Source organism: Oncorhynchus clarkii, chromosome 24, assembly GCF_045791955.1.
Source record: "Oncorhynchus clarkii lewisi isolate Uvic-CL-2024 chromosome 24, UVic_Ocla_1.0, whole genome shotgun sequence".
In the NCBI taxonomy this organism is placed as follows: Eukaryota; Metazoa; Chordata; class Actinopteri; order Salmoniformes; family Salmonidae; genus Oncorhynchus; species Oncorhynchus clarkii.
In genome coordinates, this window is record NC_092170.1 from 14,993,038 (window position 1) to 15,014,558 (window position 21,521).

At 45.1% G+C, this 21,521-nt stretch overlaps 1 protein-coding gene across 1 annotated transcript; it reads left to right on the plus strand.

Moving 5' to 3' along the window:
* The first annotated feature begins 348 nt into the window (after nucleotides 1–348).
* On the plus strand, nucleotides 349–5,684 carry LOC139382255 (odorant receptor, family 60, subfamily A, member 1). Its single transcript, XM_071126118.1, has 2 exons — nucleotides 349–1,306; nucleotides 5,533–5,684. The coding sequence occupies exons 1-2, from the start codon at nucleotides 349–351 to the stop codon at nucleotides 5,682–5,684; spliced, it is 1,110 nt and encodes a 369-aa protein (XP_070982219.1).
* The last annotated feature ends 15,837 nt before the right edge of the window (nucleotides 5,685–21,521 follow it).

Genomic DNA, 21,521 nt, shown 5'->3' on the forward strand with positions numbered 1-21,521 from the left:
AAACGAAGTGATACAAATACATCCTTAATTAATGCCATTGGGTGACATCTCTCTAAGACATTGCTTTAATTTGGAAAATACTAAAAATACTCATGTCAATTATGATATGGTGAAGGTATAAAAAAGGCTCAAATGTATCATGCCAGCCAACATCTTATTTGGAAGACTGTTCATTGTAGAATGTTCTCATCTTCATCAAATTCATTCACACCAACTCTAGTGTATTAACCTGATGGTAACTATTTTGACATTTGCACATTTTCTAAACGTTTATTTTATTACTGCATTATATTATATGTAAAATGATGTCTGATAACTTCTGATTATAATTGTCTTTTACTCAGGAATATGAACCAAACTGTCTTGCATAGCACTGTATTTTTCACTGCATATGGACCTCCAGGCCCACTCAACTATGCAGCTTTTTTCTTAACATTTTTGCTTTTCTTCATTACAATATTTGCCAACATCAGTCTCATGCTTGTCATCTACTTAGAATCACACTTACACAAGCCCATGTACATATTTCTGTTCAACTTGGCGGTGAATGGACTGATTGGGTGTTTATCCGTCTGTCCGAAGATCATGGACAATCTTGTTAATGACATAAAGGACATCTCTCACAAAGGTTGTTTATTGCAGGTGTTTTTCAGCAGTGTATATGCAACGTGTGCTTACGTTATTCTAGCAGTGATGGCATATGACAGGTATGTCTCAATTTGTAAGCCATTGCAATATCATAGCATTATGACCCCTTCTAAAGTGAAGATGTTGGTAGCATTGGTATATTTTATTCCCATAACTATGCTTGCTTTTCAAATATTTATCACTTCTAGGCTGCCTGTGTGCAGCTACAATATCAACAAGCTTTTTTGTGATAACTTAGCAGTTGTTAAACTCTCCTGTGTTGAAAGTGCACTGAGTAACCTGTACGGTATATGTATCATAGCAAGTCTAGTGGTTTCACCTTTTGTGTTAGTTGTGCTCTCATACATCAAAATATTACTTGTTTGCTTAAAAGTCTCAAAGGAGTCACGAACTAAGGCTTTTAATACGTGTACTCCCCACTTGATCACTTTCATCAACTTCTCTACAGCCATCCTTTTTTCTGTTATTTACAACAGGTACAGCACAGTTAGCAAGGAGGTTAATGTATTAATATCAGTACAGTCCATTCTTTTCCCGCCACTGGTACACCCTATCATATATGGTATTAGGACCAAGGAGATCAGAACATGTATTACAAAAATTATAAGAACAAGAATCTTTCCTAACTCTCTTGATTTTCCTCATCTAAAATCTGAACGTAAACTGGTACCAATTATGACTTTAGATGGTACAGCAGCAGGGCAAGGGTTGCCGGTTTGAATCCCAGGTATCACAAGAACTTATGACAGAATGTGAGCCGCCAGAACTAAATGTTTTTATCATCAACCTGTTCGCTTGTTTCTCCTTTGTTTTGCATTTTTTTGTGAATTATTATGCATTTTGTTAAGCCTATTTTACTGTAGGAAAGTCAAATAAGGGATGGTGCTGTGTCGCTGACCCGATGTCCTTCCAATTTAGCATTTCAGTGGGCATGTATGTGTGTTTCAGGGGGGTTGGGGACAGAGAAAAGGATGTAAATGGGCAGTAAAGTATTCTTCCAGACATGACGGATCTAGTAGATCCTTTTGATATTTTGAAGAAATGTGAATTAGAAAGTAAAATAAACAAATCATTTCCTGTAAAAAAAGAGATGTATGTTCTTGATCAAATAGTTTATTAATTTAGTCATCCTAAAATAAATACAACTATTTTTGCATTATTATTTATTTATTAAAATGCATTTTTTTAAATAGTTTCATTTAAAATGAGGAAGTTCAGCCCAGTTCCCCACTCAAATACACTTAATCTAAAGACACCTCAGTTTGTGTTACAAACATAGACATCGCGTCAGCATATCTGTCCCAATATGGCGTCTGTGAGAGTATGGGCAGCGCCATTGAGGCCATCTACATTTTGAAGTTGTCAATTTTCTTCTTCTACTACTTCTATGAGTTGGCAAACAATCTGAAAGGTTGCATAATGCCACTCTGAGAGTGTTGTTTGAACAGGTATAAAGTTGGTGATTTACTGCCACCTGCAGTTTGCCCACAAGTATGATTCATTGGCTGATCCCTCATGATGACCTTCATGGAATGATGTTATCCTTCCTTAACCCATAGGAAGTCCAACCCAGTTACTACTCTCGTGGCTTTTGGCCACAAGAGTTCTCTATCTCGATGCTTTCAAACTTTTTAGACCGGCCACTGAGCTAAAGATTGTCCAGCCCATCTGGCATTTGCCCTAACTGCCTGGCCAGTCTGTTTCTGCTTAATTCTTCAAGATGTGTGCACACTGTCATTTAAGCACAGGTGTTGTTTCACACCAATATTCCATGATAATGTCCCTGAGAGGAAAAGTTTGTGGGGTGTGTCAGTGTTAACATGGAGAACACCTCTGGTACAGCATAACATTCTAAGTGAACCACAGTGTGATTCTACTTCATCTGAAATTGATTGAATTACTGCCTTTGTGCTGTTACTGGGTCTGAATATGAAGATGATATGGCAAGAGACATGTAAAGGTTAAATACAATGCAAACTGATGCAAACATTTAATTGTCTTTGAGCAACTGTGAAAGTCCATTGCCATGTGTACAGTCAGTGATTACAACTATAAGCAAATAGCCACTAAATTCAATGGCACAATGAAGCAATCATGAAGATTCATATTTTAGGGTACAGATCTAGTATGTTTTTACAAGCCTGTCTTAGTTTGACCAGCCTCTCTCCATATATAATAGGATTGAAAATTGGTGGGCATATTATAAAATAGTGAAGCATAGGTGGTACACATGTCTCTAGTGCAAACAGTGAGGAGGACATAGGAAAGCTAATTCCCCTGTTTTGGGAAAAGTTCATCATTCAATTCTAACTTAAATAGGCTTGTTTATGATCATTATATTGATTGGGCCTTACTGTGTCACATATGAAGTAATTAGTATTGTGTATGGACAGATGCTTTGATCAAGGGATTATGCATAGAATTCTAACTTGAAAAATACATTTGGAACTTTGCAATTTTTTGCCTCAATCGTGCAGTTATGTCAATGGGAAAAATGAACATTCAGGCCTATGAGCGAGGAAGGCAGTGTTTTATGGTGGCTTGATGTTTGAGTAAATCTCCCCAAAGACAAACATGACTTTTTATCAGTCAGAGGATTAGACACAAGATCAATGTTAAAGTTAATGCTTCAACAATAGGTGGAAATGAACTTGAATCAGTAGTAGGCCTCAGTTAACAATTATCCACATAACTGGCGTTGTCTTCTTAAGTGAAATATAAGAACAGGATATATACAGTAGGCCTAAAACATCTACAGTGCCTTGCGAAAGTATTCAGCCCCCTTGAACTTTGCGACCTTTTGCCACATTTCAGGCTTCAAACATAAAGATATAAAACTGTATTTTTTTGTGAAGAATCAACAACAAGTGGGACACAATCATGAAGTGGAACGACATTTATTGGATATTTCAAACTTTTTTAACAAATCAAAAACTGAAAAGTTGGGCGTGCAAAATTATTCAGCCCCCTTAAGTTAATACTTTGTAGCGCCACCTTTTGCTGCAATTACAGCTGTAAGTCGCTTGGGGTATGTCTCTATCAGTTTTGCACATCGAGAGACTGAATTTTTTTCCCATTCCTCCTTGCAAAACAGCTCGAGCTCAGTGAGGTTGGATGGAGAACATTTGTGAACAGCAGTTTTCAGTTCTTTCCACAGATTCTCGATTGGATTCAGGTCTGGACTTTGACTTGGCCATTCTAACACCTGGATATGTTTATTTTTGAACCATTCCATTGTAGATTTTGCTTTATGTTTTGGATCATTGTCTTGTTGGAAGACAAATCTCCGTCCCAGTCTCAGGTCTTTTGCAGACTCCATCAGGTTTTCTTCCAGAATGGTCCTGTATTTGGCTCCATCCATCTTCCCATCAATTTTAACCATCTTCCCTGTCCCTGCTGAAGAAAAGCAGGCCCAAACCATGATGCTGCCACCACCATGTTTGACAGTGGGGATGGTGTGTTCAGCTGTGTTGCTTTTACGCCAAACATAACGTTTTGCATTGTTGCCAAAAAGTTCAATTTTGGTTTCATCTGACCAGAGCACCTTCTTCCACATGTTTGGTGTGTCTCCCAGGTGGCTTGTGGCAAACTTTAAACGACACTTTTTATGGATATCTTTAAGAAATGGCTTTCTTCTTGCCACTCTTCCATAAAGGCCAGATTTGTGCAATATACGACTGATTGTTGTCCTATGGACAGAGTCTCCCACCTCAGCTGTAGATCTCTGCAGTTCATCCAGAGTGATCATGGGCCTCTTGGCTGCATCTCTGATCAGTCTTCTCCTTGTATGAGCTGAAAGTTTAGAGGGACGGCCAGGTCTTGGTAGATTTGCAGTGGTCTGATACTCCTTCCATTTCAATATTATCGCTTGCACAGTGCTCCTTGGGATGTTTAAAGCTTGGGAAATCTTTTTGTATCCAAATCCGGCTTTAAACTTCTTCACAACAGTATCTCGGACCTGCCTGGTGTGTTCCTTGTTCTTCATGATGCTCTCTGCGCTTTTAACGGACCTCTGAGACTATCACAGTGCAGGTGCATTTATACGGAGACTTGATTACACACAGGTGGATTGTATTTATCATCATTAGTCATTTAGGTCAACATTGGATCATTCAGAGATCCTCACTGAACTGGAGAGAGTTTGCTGCACTGAAAGTAAAGGGGCTGAATAATTTTGCACGCCCAATTTTTCAGTTTTTGATTTGTTAAAAAAGTTTGAAATATCCAATAAATGTTGTTCCACTTCATGATTGTGTCCCACTTGTTGTTGATTCTTCACAAAAAAATACAGTTTTATATCTTTATGTTTGAAGCCTGAAATGTGGCAAAAGGTCGCAAAGTTCAAGGGGGCCGAATACTTTCGCAAGGCACTGTATTTTCACTTCAGAACAAATTCTTATTTACAATGACGGCCTACACCAGCCAAACCCGGACGATGCTGTGCCAATTGTGCACATCCCTATGGGACTCCCAATCACAGCCGGTTGTGATACAGCCCGGATTCGAACCAGGGTGTCTGTAGTTGTAACAGCATTCAGAGGTGGAAGAAGGATCGGACCAAAGCGCAGCGTCGTAAGTGTTCATGATGATTTATTCAAAACGAACTGAACACTAAAATACAAAACAATAAACAATAAACACCCACAAACCAAAAGTGAAACCCAGGCTACCTAAGTATGATTCTCAATCAGAGACAACTAACGACACCTGCCTCTGATTGAGAACCATACAAGGCCGACCACAAAAACCAACATAGAAAAACAAACAGACTGCCCACCCCCCACACTAAAACAAATAATAAAATAACAGAACTATGGTCAGAACGTGACAGTACCCCCCCCCCCCCCCCCCCCCCCCCCCCAAAGGTGCGGACTGAACCTATAGGGGAGGGTCTGGGTGGGCGTCTGTCCGCAGTGGCGGCTCTGGCGTGGGACGTGGACCCCACTTCACCACAGTTTTTGTCCGCCTCCTCAACCACCCCCGTGGCCTCTTACGAGCGGCGACCCTCGCCGCCGACCTCCAACTGGGGACCCTAGCCATGGGTCCCGAATGGACGGGAGATTCCGGCAGCGCCGGACAGGCGGGAGACGCCGGACAGGCGGGAGAGTCCGGCAGCTCCGGAGTGAAGGATGGCTCTGGCAGCTCCTGGCTGGCTGACGGCTCTGGCAGCTCCTGGCTGGCTGACGGCTCTGGAAGTTCCTGGCTGGCTGACGGCTCTGGCAGCTCCTGGCTGACTGACGGCTCTGGCAGCTCCTGGCTGACTGACAGCTCTGGAAGCTCCTGGCTGGCTGACAGCTCTGGATGCTCCTGGCTGGCTGACGGCTCTGGTGGCTCCTGGCTGGCTGACGGCTCTGGCGGCTGCTGGCTGGCTGACGACTCTGGCGGCTCCTGGCTGGCTGACGGCCTGGCTGGCTGACGGCTCTGGCGGCTCAGGACAGACTGGCGGCTCTGGCGGCTCAGGACAGACTGGCAGCTCCGGCGGCTCAGGACAGACTGGCGGCTCTGGAGGCTCAGTGCAGACGGGCGGCTCTGGCGGCTCAGGATAGACGTGCCTGTATGACCTCCCTACAAAGCCTGGGCATGCTCCTGATGAGGTGGCGGATGGTCTCCTGAGGGATCTCCTCCCAGACCTGGACTAAAGCATCCGTCAACTCCTGGACAGTCTGTGGTGCAATGTGGCGTTGGTGGATGGAGCGAGACATGATGTCCCAGATGTGCTCAATTGGATTCCGGTCTGGGGAACGGGCGGGCCAGTCCATAGCATCAATGCCTTCCTCTTGCAGGAACTGCTGACACACTCCAGCCACATGAGGTCTAGTATTGTCTTGCATTAGGAGGAACCCAGGGCCAACCGCACCAGCATATGGTCTCACAAGGGGTCTGAGGATCTCAACTCGGTACCTAATGGCAGTCAGGCTACCTCTGGCGAGCACATGGAGGGCTGTGCAGCCCCCCAAATAAATGCCACCCCACACCATGACTGACCCACCGCCAAACCGGTCATGCTGGAGGATGTTGCAGGCAGCAGAACGTTCTCCATGGCATCTCCAGACTCTGTCAAGTCTGTCACGTGCTCAGTGTGAACCTGTTTAATCTGTGAAGAGCACAGGGCGCCAGTGGCGAATTTGCCAATCTTGGTGTTCTCTGGCACGGTGTTGGGCTGTAAGCACAACCCCCACCTGTGGACGTCGGGCCTTCATACCACCCTCATGAAGTCTGTTTCTGACCGTTTGAGCAGACACATGCACATTTGTGGCCTGCTGGAGGTCATTTTGCAGGGCTCTGGCAGTGCTCCTCCTGCTCCTCCTTGCACAAAGGCAGAGGTAGCGGTCCTGCTGCTGGGTTGTTGCCCTCCTACGTCCTCCTCCACGTCTCCTGATGTACTGGCCTGTCTCCTGGTAGCGCCTCCATGCTCTGGACACTACGCTGACAGACACAGCAAACCTTCTTGCCACAGCTCGTATTGATGTGCCATCCTGGATGAGCTGCACTACCTGAGCCACTTGTGTGGGTTGTAGACGTCTCATGCTACCACTAGCGTGAAAGCACCGCCAGCATTCAAAAGTGACCAAAACATCAGCCAGGAAGCATAGGAACTGAGAAGTGGTCTGTGGTCACCACCTGCAGAACCACTCCTTTATTGGGGGTGTCTTGCTAATTGCCTATAATTTCCACCTGTTGTCTATTCCATTTGCACAACAGCATGTGAAATGCATTGTCAATCAGTGTTGCTTGTTGTTGACAGTTTGATTTCACAGAAGTGTGATTGACTTGGAGTTACATTGTGTTGTTTAAGTGTTCCCTTTATTTTTTTGAGCAGTGTATATACAACACAGGAAAATCTAATTTTTGACTGCAGTGGCACATTAATTGGTCAAGGTAACAAGATGACTACATGGCTGTGTTCAAGCAGGAAGCCCACTTTTGTTATTTTTTTCATCCATGCCATCACCTCATGTTTCAGCATGATAATGCACAGCCCCATGTTGTAAGGATCTGTACAGAATTCCTGGAAGCTGAAAATGTCCTAGTTCGTCCATGGCCTGCATACTCACCCAACATGTCACACATTGAACCTGTTTGGGATACTCTGGATCGACGTGTACAACAGCGTGTTCCAGTTCTTGCCAATATCCAGAATCGTTATATATCTTCAATGTAGATTACTAATGCATTCATTTTATCAATGTGAGCACTACTTTATTTAGTCTTCTGGGGCTAAAAGTTATTAAAGAAGAGAAGCTGCATGTATTTAACTGTAGTTGACAGAAAAAATGGCCTACCAAATGTCGGAAATTATAAGCAGAAACTGCTTATAGTAGCCAGTAGTAAATAGTAAATACATTATAGTAGGCTCAACTATTATGGTGGATTGAACTGCTCGGGTAGCCTACTTTTTGAAGTGATTTATTTGACAATCTGATGAAAACATCACACAACACCCATGATATGCTTAACTGAGCCTGGGCAGACTGCAAAAACAACAGTAAACAGGATAAGATGTTTACATGTGCCACGTTCTGACCCTAGTATTTGTGTTATTTGTTTGTTTGGATTGGTCAGGATGTGAGTTGGGTGGGCATTCTATGTTTTGTGTTCGGCCTAGTATGGTTCTCAATCAGAGGCAGGTGTCGTTAGTTGTCTCTGATTGAGAATCATACTTAGGTAGCCTGGGTTTCACTGTTTGTTTGTGGGCGATTGTTTCCGTGGCTGTGCTTTTCACCACACAGTACTGTTTTCGGTTTTCACATTTGTTGTTTTTGTAAATTGAAGTGTTCATTTTTGTCTTCATTAAATACATTATGGACACTTACCACGCTGCATCTCGGTCCGATCCTTGCGACACCTCCTCTTCAGACGAAGAGGAGGAAAATCCTTACAGAATCACCCACCAACCAAGAACCAAGCAGCGTGGTAACGGGCAGCAGCAACAGCGGCCGAAAACACAAGACTCTTGGACTTGGAAGGAAATCCTAGACGGGAGAGGACCCCGGGCAAAGGCAGGGGAATATCGCCACCCCAAAGTGCAGCAGGAGAAGCAGCCAGCATTACAAGACTCATGGACATGGGAGGACGAGTTGGACGGAAAAGGACCCTGGGCAGAGCCAGGGGAATATCGCCGACCCAAAGCAGAGCTGGAGGCAGCGAAAGCAGAGAGGCGGCATTACGAGGAGCAGAAGAGGCAGCGAGGTCAGGATTTCTGTACAGGGGAGCAGAATCTGGACTATACAACTTGGGAAGAGATAGACAGGTGGGTGGTCGACCCAGGGAGAGTGCCGGAGCCCGCCTGGGATTCGATGGAGCAGTGCGAGGAGGGTTACAGGAGAATGAGGTTGGCGAAGTGAGCACGGTGGCGAGGTAGGAAGCCCAAGAGTCAGCCCCAAAAAATGTATTGGGGGGAGGCACACAGGGAGTATGGCGAAGCCAGGTAAGAGACCTGCGCCAACTTCCTGTGCTTACCCGAGAGCGAGAGGGACCGGGCAGGCACTGTGTTATGCTGTGGAGCGCATGGTGTCTCCAGTGCGGGTGCATAGCCCGGTGCGGTACATACCAGCTCCTCGTATCGGCCGGGCTAGAGTGGGCATCGAGCCAGGTAAGGTTGGGCTGGCACCAGCCCTCCGATGGCAGCCCCCCGCACCAGGCTGTCTCTCCAGCGCTGCCGGAGTCTCCCGCCTGTCCGGCGCTGCCAGAGCTTCCGCCCCTCAGTCCAGAGGCGCCAGAGCCCCTCAGTCCAGAGGCCCCAGAGCCCCTCAGTCCAGCGCCGCCTGAGCTGTCCGTCTGCCCAGCGCCGCTAGTCTCCCGTCTGCCCAGCGCCGCTAGAGTCTCCCGTCTGTCCAGAGCCGCTAGAGTCTCCCGTCTGTCCAGAGCCACTAGAGTCTCCCGCCTGTCCAGAGCCGCTATAGTCTCCCGTCTGTCCAGAGCCGCCAGAGTCTCCCATCTGTCCAGAGCCGCCAGAGTCACCCGTCTGTCCAGAGCCGCCAGAGCCGCCAGTCAGCATGGAGCCGCCAGAGCCGCCAGTCAGCCAGGATCCGCCAGAGCCGCATGTCAGCCAGGATCCTCCAGAGCCGCCAGTCAGCCAGGATCCTCCAGAGCCGCCAGTCAGCCAGGATCCTCCAGAGCCGCCAGTCAGCCAGGATCCGCCAGAGCCGCCAGTCAGCCAGGATCCGCCAGAGCCGCCATTCAGCCAGGATCGGCCAGAGCCACCATTCAGCAAGAATCAGCCAGAGCCGCCATTCAGCCAGGATCTGCCAGAACCGCCAGTCAGTCAGGATCTGCCAGAGCCATTCGTCAGCCAGGAACTGCCAGAGCCGTCAGTCAGCCAGGAGCTGCCAGAGCCATCAACCAGCCTGAGCTATCTCTCAGTCCTGAGCTACCCCTCAGTCCTGAGCTACCCCTCAGTCCTGAGCTACCTCAGTCCCGAGCTGCCCCTCAGTCCAGTGGGGTCCCTTGTTAGGGTTCCTAGGCCAAGGTTGGCGGCGAGGGTCGCCACTCAAAGGACGCTAAGGAGGTGGACAAAGACAATGATGGAGTGGGGTCCACGTCCAGCATCAGAGCTGCCACCGCGGACAGATGCCCACCCAGACCCTCCCCTATAGGTTCAGGTTTTGCGGCCGTAGTCCTTACCTTGGGAGGGGGGTACTGTCACATTCTGACCCTAGTATTTTTGTTATTTGTTTTTTTGTATTGGTCAGGACGTGAGTTGGGTGGGCATTCAATGTTTTGTGTTTCTAGGTTGATTTTGGTTGGTTGGTTTTCTGTACTCGGCCTAGTATGGTTCTCAATCAGAGGCAGGTGTCGTTAGTTGTCTCTGAAACCCAGGCTACCTAAGTATGATTCTCAATCACTGTTTGTTTGTGGGTGATTGTTTCCGTGGCTGTGCTTTTCACCACACGGTACTGTTTTCAGTTTTCGGTTTTCACATTTGTTGTTTTTGTAAATTGAAGTGTTCATTTTTGTCTTCATTAAATACATTATGGACACTTACCACACTGCATCTTGGTCCGATCCTTGCGACACTCTTCAGACGAAGAGGAGGAAAACCCTTACAACATGCCACAGTATCACATCTTAGATCCGTATATCCCAGGCATCTTATCTGGGTTTCTCATAACCGGGATACAACTTGTTTCGGGTAATTATAAACATGATATGTCTATATGGATCAGCTCAAAAACAGAATACTTGAGTATCCCGATTAATATTGGGATAATGGTGCGCAAGTAAGCATGGTAATTGTTACAGGCTTTGGTTTTTGATTTCGAGATTGGTTTTTGGGTGTGGATGTGTACTGATTGGAGCCTACCAAGTTAAGAGCCTGCTAAGTTACTTCTATGCTCGCTTCGAGGAAAGTAACACTGAAACATGCATGAGAGCATCAGCTATTCCAGATGAATGGGTGATCACGCTCTCCGCAGCCGATGTGAGTAAGATCTTTAAACAGGTCAACATTCACAAGGCCGCAGGACCAGACGACTACCAGGACGTGTACTCTGAGCATGCGCTGACCAACTGGCAAGTGTCTTCAATGACATGTTCAACCTCTCCCTGTCTGAGTCTGTAATACCAACATGTTTCAAGCAGACCACCACAGTCCCTGGGCCCAACAATACCAACATGTTTCAAGCAGACAACCATAGTCCCTGTGCCCAAGAACACTAAGGTAACCAGCCTAAATGACTAGCGACCCGTAGCCTGCACTTCTATAGCCATGAAATGCTTTGAAAGGCTGGTCATGTTTTACATCAACACCATTATCCTAGAAACCCTAGACCCACTTCAATTTGCCTACCGCCCTAACAGATCCACAGATGATGCAATCTCTATTGCAGTTCACACTGCCCTTTCTCACCTGGACGAAAAGGAACAATGCTATTCATTGACTACAAATCAGCGTTCAACACCATATTGCCCTCAAAGCTCATCACTAAGCTAAGGACCCTGGGACGAAACACCTCCCTATGCAACTGGATCCTGGACTTCCTGACGGGCCGCCCCAAGTTGTAAGGGTAGGTAACAACACATCCGCCACTCTGATCCTCAACACGGGGACCCCACAGGGGTGCATGCTCAGTCCCCTCCTGTACTCCCTGTTCACTCATGACTGCACGGTCAGGCATGACTCCAACACCATCATTAAGTTTGCTGATGACACAGCAGTGGTAGGCCTGATCACTGACAACAACGAGACAGTCTATAGGGAGGAGGTCAGAGACCTGGCGCCAGGACAACAACCTCTCCCTCAATGTGATCAAGACAAAGGAGATGATTGTGGACAACAATAAAAGGAGGACCGAGCATGCCCCCATTCTCATCGACGGCGCTGTAGTAGAGCAGGTTGAGAGCTTCAGGTTCATAGGTGTCCACATCACCAACAAACAAACATGGTCCAAGCACACCAAGACAGTCATGAAGAAGGCACGGCAAAACCTATTCCCCCTCAGGAGACTGAAAAGATTTGCATGGGTTCTCAGATCCTCAAAAGGTTCTACAGCTGCACCATCGAGAGCATCACTGCCTGGTATGGCAACTGCTCGGCCTCCGACCACAAGGCACTACAGAGGGTAGTGTGTATGGCCCAGTACATCACTAGGGCCAAGCTTCCTGCCATCCAAGACCTCCATACCAGGCGGTGTCAGAGGAAATTTTCAAAGACTCCAGCCACCCTAGTCATATACTGTTCTCTCTGCTACCACACAACAAGTAGTACCGGAGCGCCTAATCTAGGTTCAAAAGGCTTCTTCACTGCTTCTACCTCCAAGCCATATGACTCCTGAACAGCTAATCAAAGGGCTACCCAGACCTCTCTTGTACGCTGCTGCTACTCTCTGTTTATTATCTATGCATAATCACTTTAACTATATCTACATGTACATTTTACCTCAACTAACCAGTGCCCCCGCACATTGACTCTGTACCGGTACTCACAGTATATATCCTCGCTATTGTTACACAATAGTGCAGTTCCAGAAGGTTTAAGAAAATATTTACCAGAGTTGCAAAGAAAAATCCATAACTCAGACTGGCCAATGAAAAGTCAAGATTAAGATGGGCAAAAGAACACAGACACTGGACAGAGGATTTCTGCCTAGAAGGCCAGCATCCCGGAGTCGCCTCTTCACTGTTGATGTTGAGACTTGTTTTGAAGGTACTATTTAATGAAGCTGCCAGTGGAGGACTTGTGAGGCATCTGTTTCTCAAACTAGAGACTAATGTACTTGTCCTCTTGCTCAGTTGGGAACCGGGGCCTTCCACTCCTCTTTCTATTCTGGTTAGAGTCAGTTTGCGCTGTTCTGTGAAGGGAGTCGTACACAGCGTTGTACAAGATCTTCAGTTTCTTGGCAATTTCTCGCATGGAATACCCTTAATTTCTCAGGACAAGAATAGACTGACGAGTTTCAGAAGAAAGTTCTTTGTTTCTGGCCTTTTTGAGCCTATAATCGAACCCACAAATTCTGATGCTCCAGATACTCAACTAGTCTAAGGAAGGCCAGTTGTATTGCTTCTTTAATCAGGACAACAGTTTTCAGCTGTGCTAACATAATTGCTAAAGGGATTTCTTATGACCAATTAGCCTTTAAAAATGATCAACTTGTATTAGCTAACACAACATGCCATTGGAACACAGGATTGATGGTTGCTGATAATGGCCCTCTGTACGCCTATGTAGATATTTAATTCAATATCAGTCGTTTCCAGCTATAATAGTCATTTACAATATTAACAATGTCTACACTGTATTTCTGATCAATTTTATGTTATTTTAATGCACAAAAAAATGTACTTTTAAAAAAACAAGAACATTTCTAAGTGACCCCAAACTTTTGAACAGTTGTGTACATCCAGACATAATAGCCACTTCTTTCCCCCCCATCTCTTTCAACCATACAGTTTTTAAATTCCTCATCAATCCATGGAGCCTTAAAAGTTCTAACAGTCAGTTACATAACAGGTGCATGTTTATCAATGATTAGATGGAGCAATTTCATAAGTTCATCAAGTGCAGCATCTGGATGCTCCTTATTAATTACATAAGACCAACAAATATTTTTTAACTTCATCCACAGAAGAGTTGCAGCAAAATCATTTGTATGATCTCTTATACACAATTTTAGGCCCAGCTTTTGGAACTTCGGCTTTCTTGGATATACCATATTGTGATCATTGCATCCAATAGGTATGGATACAGCTTTAGAACAAAGTTCTACAGTATTAGTAAGAATGTGATCAAACATGTGGATGATCTTGTTCCTGTAGTGTTTGTAAACACCTTGGTAGGTTGATTAATAACCTGAACCAGATTACAGGCACTGGTTACAGTGAGAAGCTTCCTCTTGAGTTGACAGCTTGATGAAACCAGTCAATATTCACATCCCAAGAAAGTAGACCTCTCGGTTTACATTACATACACTATCAAATATTTCACACATATTATTTAGACACTGAATCAAATCAAATCAAATCAAATTTATTTATATAGCCCTTCGTACATCAGCTGATATCTCAAAGTGCTGTACAGAAACCCAGCCTAAAACCCCAAACAGCAAGCAATGCAGGTGTAGAAGCACGGTGGCTAGGAAAAACTCCCTAGAAAGGCCAAAACCTAGGAAGAAACCTAGAGAGGAACCAGGCTATGTGGGGTGGCCAGTCCTCTTCTGGCTGTGCCGGGTGGAGATTATAACAAAACATGGTCAAGATGTTCAAATGTTCATAAATGACCAGCATGGTCGAATTATAATAAGGCAGAATAGTTGAAACTGGAGCAGCAGCACAGTCAGGTGGACTGGGGACAGCAAGGAGTCATCATGTCAGGTATTCCTGGGGCATGGTCCTATGGCTCAGGTCAGTTGAAACTGGAGCAGCAGCACAGCCAGGTGGACTGGGGACAGCAAGGAGTCATCATGTCAGGTAGTCCTGGGGCATGGTCCTAGGGCTCAGGTCCTCCGAGAGAGAGAAAGAGAGAAGGAGATAATTAGAGAACGCACACTTAGATTCACACAGGACACCGAATAGGACAGGAGAAGTACTCCAGATATAACAAACTGACCCTAGCCCCCCGACACATAAACTACTGCAGCATAAATACTGGAGGCTGAGACAGGAGGGGTCAGGAGACACTGTGGCCCCATCCGAGGACACCCCCGGACAGGGCCAAACAGGAAGGATATAACCCCACCCACTTTGCCAAAGCACAGCCCCCACAACACTAGAGGGATATCTTCAACCACCAACTTACCATCCTGAGACAAGGCTGAGTATAGCCCACAAAGACCTCCGCCACGGCACAACCCAAGGGGGGGGGGGGCGCCAACCCAGACAGGATGACCACATCAGTGACTCAACCCACTCAGGTGACGCACCCCCTCCAGGGACGGCATGAGAGAGCCCCAGTAAAGCCAGTGACTCAGCCCCTGTAATAGGGTTAGAGGCAGAGAATCCCAGTGGAAAGAGGGGAACCGGCCAGGCAGAGACAGCAAGGGCGGTTCGTTGCTCCAGAGCCTTTCCGTTCACCCTCCCACTCCTGGGCCAGACTACACTCAATCATATGACCCACTGAAGAGATGAGTCTTCAGTAGAGACTTAAAGGTTGAGACCGAGTTTGCGTCTCTGACATGGGTAGGCAGACCGTTCCATAAAAATGGAGCTCTATAGGAGAAAGCCCTGCCTCCAGCTGTTTGCTTAAAAATTCTAGGGACAATTAGGAGGCCTGCGTCTTGTGACCGTAGCGTACGTGTAGGTATGTACGGCAGGACCAAATCAGAGAGATAGGTAGGAGCAAGCCCATGTAATGCTTTGTAGGTTAGCAGTAAAACCTTGAAATCAGCCCTTGCTTTGACAGGAAGCCAGTGTAGAGAGGCTAGCACTGGAGTAATATGATCAAATTTTTTGGTTCTAGTCAGGATTCTAGCAGCCGTATTTAGCACTAACTGAAGTTTATTTAGTGCTTTATCCGGGTAGCCGGAAAGTAGAGCATTGCAGTAGTCTAACCTGGATGTGACAAAAGCATGGATTAATTTTTCTGCATCATTTTTGAACAGAAAGTTTCTGATTTTTGCAATGTTACGTAGATGGAAAAAAGCTGTCCTTGAAATGGTCTTGATATGTTCTTCAAAAGAGAGATCAGGGTCCAGAGTAACGCCGAGGTCCTTCACAGTTTTATTTGAGACGACTGTACAACCATTAAGATTAATTGTCAGATTCAACAGAAGATCTCTTTGTTTCTTGGGACCTAGAACAAGCATCTCTGTTTTGTCCGAGTTTAAAAGTAGAAAGTTTGCAGCCATCCACTTCCTTATGTCTGAAACACATTCTTCTAGCAAGGGCAATTTTGGGGCTTCACCATGTTTAATTGAAATGTACAGCTGTGTGTCATCCGCATAGCAGTGAAAGTTAACATTATGTTTTCGAATGACATCCCCAAGAGGTAAAATATATAGTGAAAACAATAGTGGTCCTAAAACAGAACCTTGAGGAACACCAAAATTTACAGTTGATTTGTCAGAGGACAAACCATTCACAGAGACAAACTGATATCTTTCCGACAGATAAGATCTAAACCAGGCCAGAACTTGTCCGTGTAGACCAATTTGGGTTTCCAATCTCTCCAAAAGAATGTGGTGATCGATGGTATCAAAAGCAGCACTAAGGTCTAGGAGCACGAGGACAGATGCAGAGCCTCGGTCCGATGCCATTAAAATGTCATTTACCACCTTCACAAGTGCCGTCTCAGTGCTATGATGGGGTCTAAAACCAGACTGAAGCATTTCGTATACATTGTTTGTCTTCAGGAAGGCAGTGAGTTGTTGCGCAACAGCCTTTTCTAAAATTTTTGAGAGGAATGGAAGATTCGATATAGGCCGATAGTTTTTTATATTTTCTGGGTCAAGGTTTGGCTTTTTCAAGAGAGGCTTTATTACTGCCACTTTTAGTGAGTTTGGTACACATCCGGTGGATAGAGAGCCGTTTATTATGTTCAACATAGGAGGGCCAAGCACAGGAAGCAGCTCTTTCAGTAGTTTAGTTGGAATAGGGTCCAGTATGCAGCTTGAAGGTTTAGAGGCCATGATTATTTTCATCATTGTGTCAAGAGATATAGTACTAAAACACTTGAGCGTCTCTCTTGATCCTAGGTCCTGGCAGAGTTGTGCAGACTCAGGACAACTGAGCTTTGAAGGAATACACAGATTTAAGGAGGAGTCCGTAATTTGCTTTCTAATAATCAAAATCTTTTCCTCAAAGAAGTTCATGAATTTATCACTGCTAAAGTGAAAGTCATCCTCTCTTGGGGAATGCTGCTTTTTAGTTAGCTTTGCGACAGTATCAAAAAGGAATTTCGGATTGTTCTTATTTTCCTCAATTAAGTTAGAAAAATAGGATGATCGAGCAGCAGTAAGGGCTCTTCGGTACTGCACAGTACTGTCTTTCCAAGCTAGTCGGAAGACTTCCAGTTTGGTGTGGCGCCATTTCCGTTCCAATTTTCTGGAAGCTTGCTTCAGAGCTCGGGTATTTTCTGTGTACCAGGGAGCTAGTTTCTTATGAGAAATGTTTTTAGTTTTTAGGGGTGCAACTGCATCAAGGGTATTGCGCAAGGTTAAGTTGAGTTCCTCAGTTAGGTGGTTAACTGATTTTTGTCCTCTGGCGTCCTTGGGTAGACAGAGGGAATCTGGAAGGACATCAAGGAATCTTTGTGTTGTCTGTGAATTTATAGCACGACTTTTGATGATCCTTGGTTGGGGTCTGAGCAGATTATTTGTTGCAATTGCAAACGTAATAAAATGGTGGTCCGATAGTCCAGGATTATGAGGAAAAACATTAAGATCCACAACATTTATTCCATGGGACAAAACTAGGTCCAGCGTATGACTGTGACAGTGAGTGGGTCCAGAGACATGTTGGACAAAACCCACTGAGTCGATGATGGCTCCGAAAGCCTTTTGGAGTGGGTCTGTGGACTTTTCCATGTGAATATTAAAGTCACCAAAGATTAGAATATTATCCGCTATGACTACAAGGTCCGATAGGAATTCAGGGAACTCAGTGAGGAACACTGTATATGGCCCAGGAGGCCTGTAAACAGTAGCTATAAAAAGTGATTGAGTAGGCTGCATAGATTTCATGACTAGAAGCTCAAAAGACGAAAACGTCATTTTTTTTTTTGTAAATTGAAATTTGCTATCGTAAATGTTAGCAACACCTCCGCCTTTGCGGGATGCACGGGGGATATGGTCACTAGTGTAGCCAGGAGGTGAGGCCTCATTTAACACAGTAAATTCATCAGGCTTAAGCCATGTTTCAGTCAGGCCAATCACATCAAGATTATGATCAGTGATTAGTTCATTGACTATAATTGCCTTTGAAGTAAGGGATCTAACATTAAGTAGCCCTATTTTGAGATGTGAGGTATCATGATCTCTTTCAATAATGACAGGAATGGAGGTGGTCTTTATCCTAGTGAGATTGCTAAGGCGAACACCGCCATGTTTAGTTTTGCCCAACCCAGGTCGAGGCACAGACACGGTCTCAATGGTGATAGCTGAGCTGACTACACTGACTGTGCTAGTGGCAGACTCCACTATGCTGGCAGGCTGGCTAACAGCCTGCTGCCTGGCCTGCACCCTATTTCATTGTGGAGCTAGAGGAGTTAGAGCCCTGTCTATGTTGGTAGATAAAATGAGAGCACCCCTCCAGCTAGGATGGAGTCCGTCACTCCTCAGCAGGTCAGGCTTGGTCCTGTTTGTGGGTGAGTCCCAGAAAGAGGGCCAATTATCTACAAATTCTATCTTTTGGGAGGGGCAGAAAACAGTTTTCAACCAGCGATTGAGTTGTGAGACTCTGCTGTAGAGCTCATCACTCCCCCTAACTGGGAATGTTACTTTAGCACTTGGTGGCATATAGCAACACCCAAAATAAAAGGCTTTAGATGTGCCAGGTGAAGCTGCAACCACAACACTTCAATAACACTTGACATAAAATCTTCTCTGAGCATTACAGGGATATGGCTCTGAATGTTTATAGCAACACCGCCCCCATAAGCATTCCTGTCTCTTCTATATATGTTATATCCTTGTATTGCTACTTCTGTATCATCAAATGAATTATCTGGTGAGTCTCCGAAATGGCTAATGTATGAATGTTATCTGATGTTCGCATGAACCTTATTTCTAATGCTACATATATTAATACGGGCTATTTTCAGCCCTTTCCCGGGTAGCTTATCAGACATAGACATGATGTGGTCTTTGTCATGGTAGAATCATAGGTTACGCTATTACTCATCGCAGTTCCAGACAGTGCAAGTCGCAGATAAGGGATGACCCCCATGAAATGGACAAAAATGAATGGCAACTCATTGCCATTTGGCGTTCCATATACACAATCGCAAATACCACTCAAATGGTCGGCAGTTCATCCTAACCATTTGGAAAGTGGAACATTACAAATGCCAAGTGTCATACCCCAAAAATCCCAAAGATGGCAACTGCGCTCCACCGTAGATTTATTTTGGTCAATTATACATGTGTAATAACTCAACAGCCTTGGTTTCTCAAATGACTGCCTCGCCTGGTTCACTAACTACTTCTCAGACAGAGTTCAGTGTGTTAAAACAGAGGGCCTGTTGTCCGGGCCTCTGGCAGTCTCTTTGGGGGTGCCACAGGGTTCAATTCTCTGGCCGACTCTTTTCTGTGTATACATCAATGATGTCTCTCTTGCTGCTGGCAATTAGCGCACCTGGTAATTTTCCTTTCCTATTGAACATACTTCATTCTGTATGAAATATTATAGTTTAATTACAATTTAGGGTACCTGAGGATTTTATAGAAACATATTTTGACTTGTTATTTGAATTGCGCGCCCTCCAATTTCACCGGAAGTTGTCAATAGGAGTCCCGCTGGCGCAAAGAAATAACTAACCTCCATACGAGCTTCAATGCTATACAACTCTCCTTCATGGCCTCCAACTGCAAGTAAACTAAATGCATGCTTTTCAACCAATCGCTGCCCGCACCTGCCCGCCCGTCTAGCATCACTACTCTGCACGGTTCTGATTTAGAATATGTGGACAACTACAAATACCTAGGTGTCTGGTTAGACTGTAAACTCTCTCCTTCAAGACTCACATTAAGCATCTCCAATCCAAAATTAAATCTAGAATTGGCTTCCTATTTCGCAACAAAGCATCCTTCACTCATGGTGCCAAACATACCCTCATAAAACTGACTATCCTACCGATCCTTGACTTCGGGGATGTAATTTACAAAATAGCACACTCTACACTCTACTCAGCAACTTGGATGCAGTCTATCACAGTACCATCCGTTTTATCACCAAAGCTCCATACACTAGCCACCACTGCAACCTGTATGCTCTCGTTGGCTGGCCCTCACTTCATATTCGTCACCAAACCCACTGGCTCCAGGTCATCTATATGTCTTTGCTAGGTAAAGCCCCACCTTATCTCAGCTCACTGGTCACCATAGCAGCACCCACCCATAGCACGCACTCCAGCAGGTACATTTCACTGGTCACCCCCAAAGCCAATTCCTACTTTAGCCGCCTTTCCTTCCAGTTCTCTGCTGCCAATGACTAGAACGAATTGCAAAAATCACTGAAGCTGGAGACTCATATCTCCCTCACTAACTTCAAGCATCAGCTGTCAGAGCAGCTTACATATCATTGCACCTGTACATAGCCCATCTGTAAATAGCCCACCCAACTACCCCATCCCCATATTGTTTTTGTTTTTTTGCACCCCAGTATCTCTACTTGTACATTCATCTTCTGCACATCTATCACTCCAGTGTTTAATTGCTAAATTGTAATTATTTCGCCACTATGGCCGATTTATTACCTTATCTGCCTGTGTTATTGACTGTGTTGTTGTTTGTGTCGCACTGCTTTGCTTTATCTTGGCCAGGTCACAATTGGCCTCCCTGGATAAATAAAGATGAAAAAATAAATAATTGTAGGCTCTGTGTATCTGTAAACCTCACACTGTGTCACTCCTCATTGACTATGTGTGTGTGTGAGTTCAGAAAATCACATAAATCACATACAGCTCCAAAACCTGCCTTAACAGATTCATTTGAACATGCCGCAACTGGATCTATAACATTTTTGGTTAAAGAAATGTGGGGGGGTTTTCATCACCAAAAAGACATTGAAATATTTCTGTCTGGTTCTTTTTATTCTTACACCGTAGGTTTATGTACATTGACGTGAAGTGGTCAAATTAGCGGTGTATTACCGTTTTTGACCTATAATCCCAGAAAATGGGCCTTAACTCAAAAAGTGTAGAGACCTCGATGCCATCTTGTTTCTGGGCTAAAAGCCCATTTGGCCAAACTGTGCTCACCGAGTTTCGCCTTCAAAGTCTTTTCCTTTTAGGAGAGACGGCCATGTCTGTTTGGTGATGTTTTGTCCATTTGCAATAATTTTTCAGAAATGTCGGAAACCAAACTTTATTTGATGACTTCCCAGGAGATCTGGCCCTGGGGCACAACCTGAGGCCGCCGGCCTATTTTAATAACACTCGTGGGCGTCTAGTAAGGGACCATACATTTGCAATATGGAGTTTGCAATATCCTCATCAACCATATGGGTAATGCCAACGGTGTCTCTTATGTAGGAAAGATTGGAAACAACAATAACAACAATAGGGATCTAGACAGCCACAAGCCAGGGAAAATCTGCGGTCCCTGCCACAATATCTAACCGCGTCGTGGGCTGCGTTGAAGACTACTTCCGGCGCTGACAGAGATGGCCGCCTCGCTTCGCGTTCCTAGGAAACTATGCAGTGTTTTGTTTTTTTACGTGTTATTTCTTACATTAGTACACCAGGTCATCTTAGGTTTCATTACATACAGTCGAGAAGAACT

What these genes read in the sequence shown, in the direction of transcription:
- LOC139382255 (XM_071126118.1), top strand. Translation starts at nt 349, where the DNA reads ATGAACCAAACTGTCTTGCATAGCACTGTATTTTTCACTGCATATGGA. An exon ending in TCCTCATCTAAAATCTGAAC is followed by an intron (nt 1,307 to 5,532) that starts GTAAACTGGTAC and finishes CTGAACCTATAG; the next exon opens with GGGAGGGTCTGGGTGGGCGT.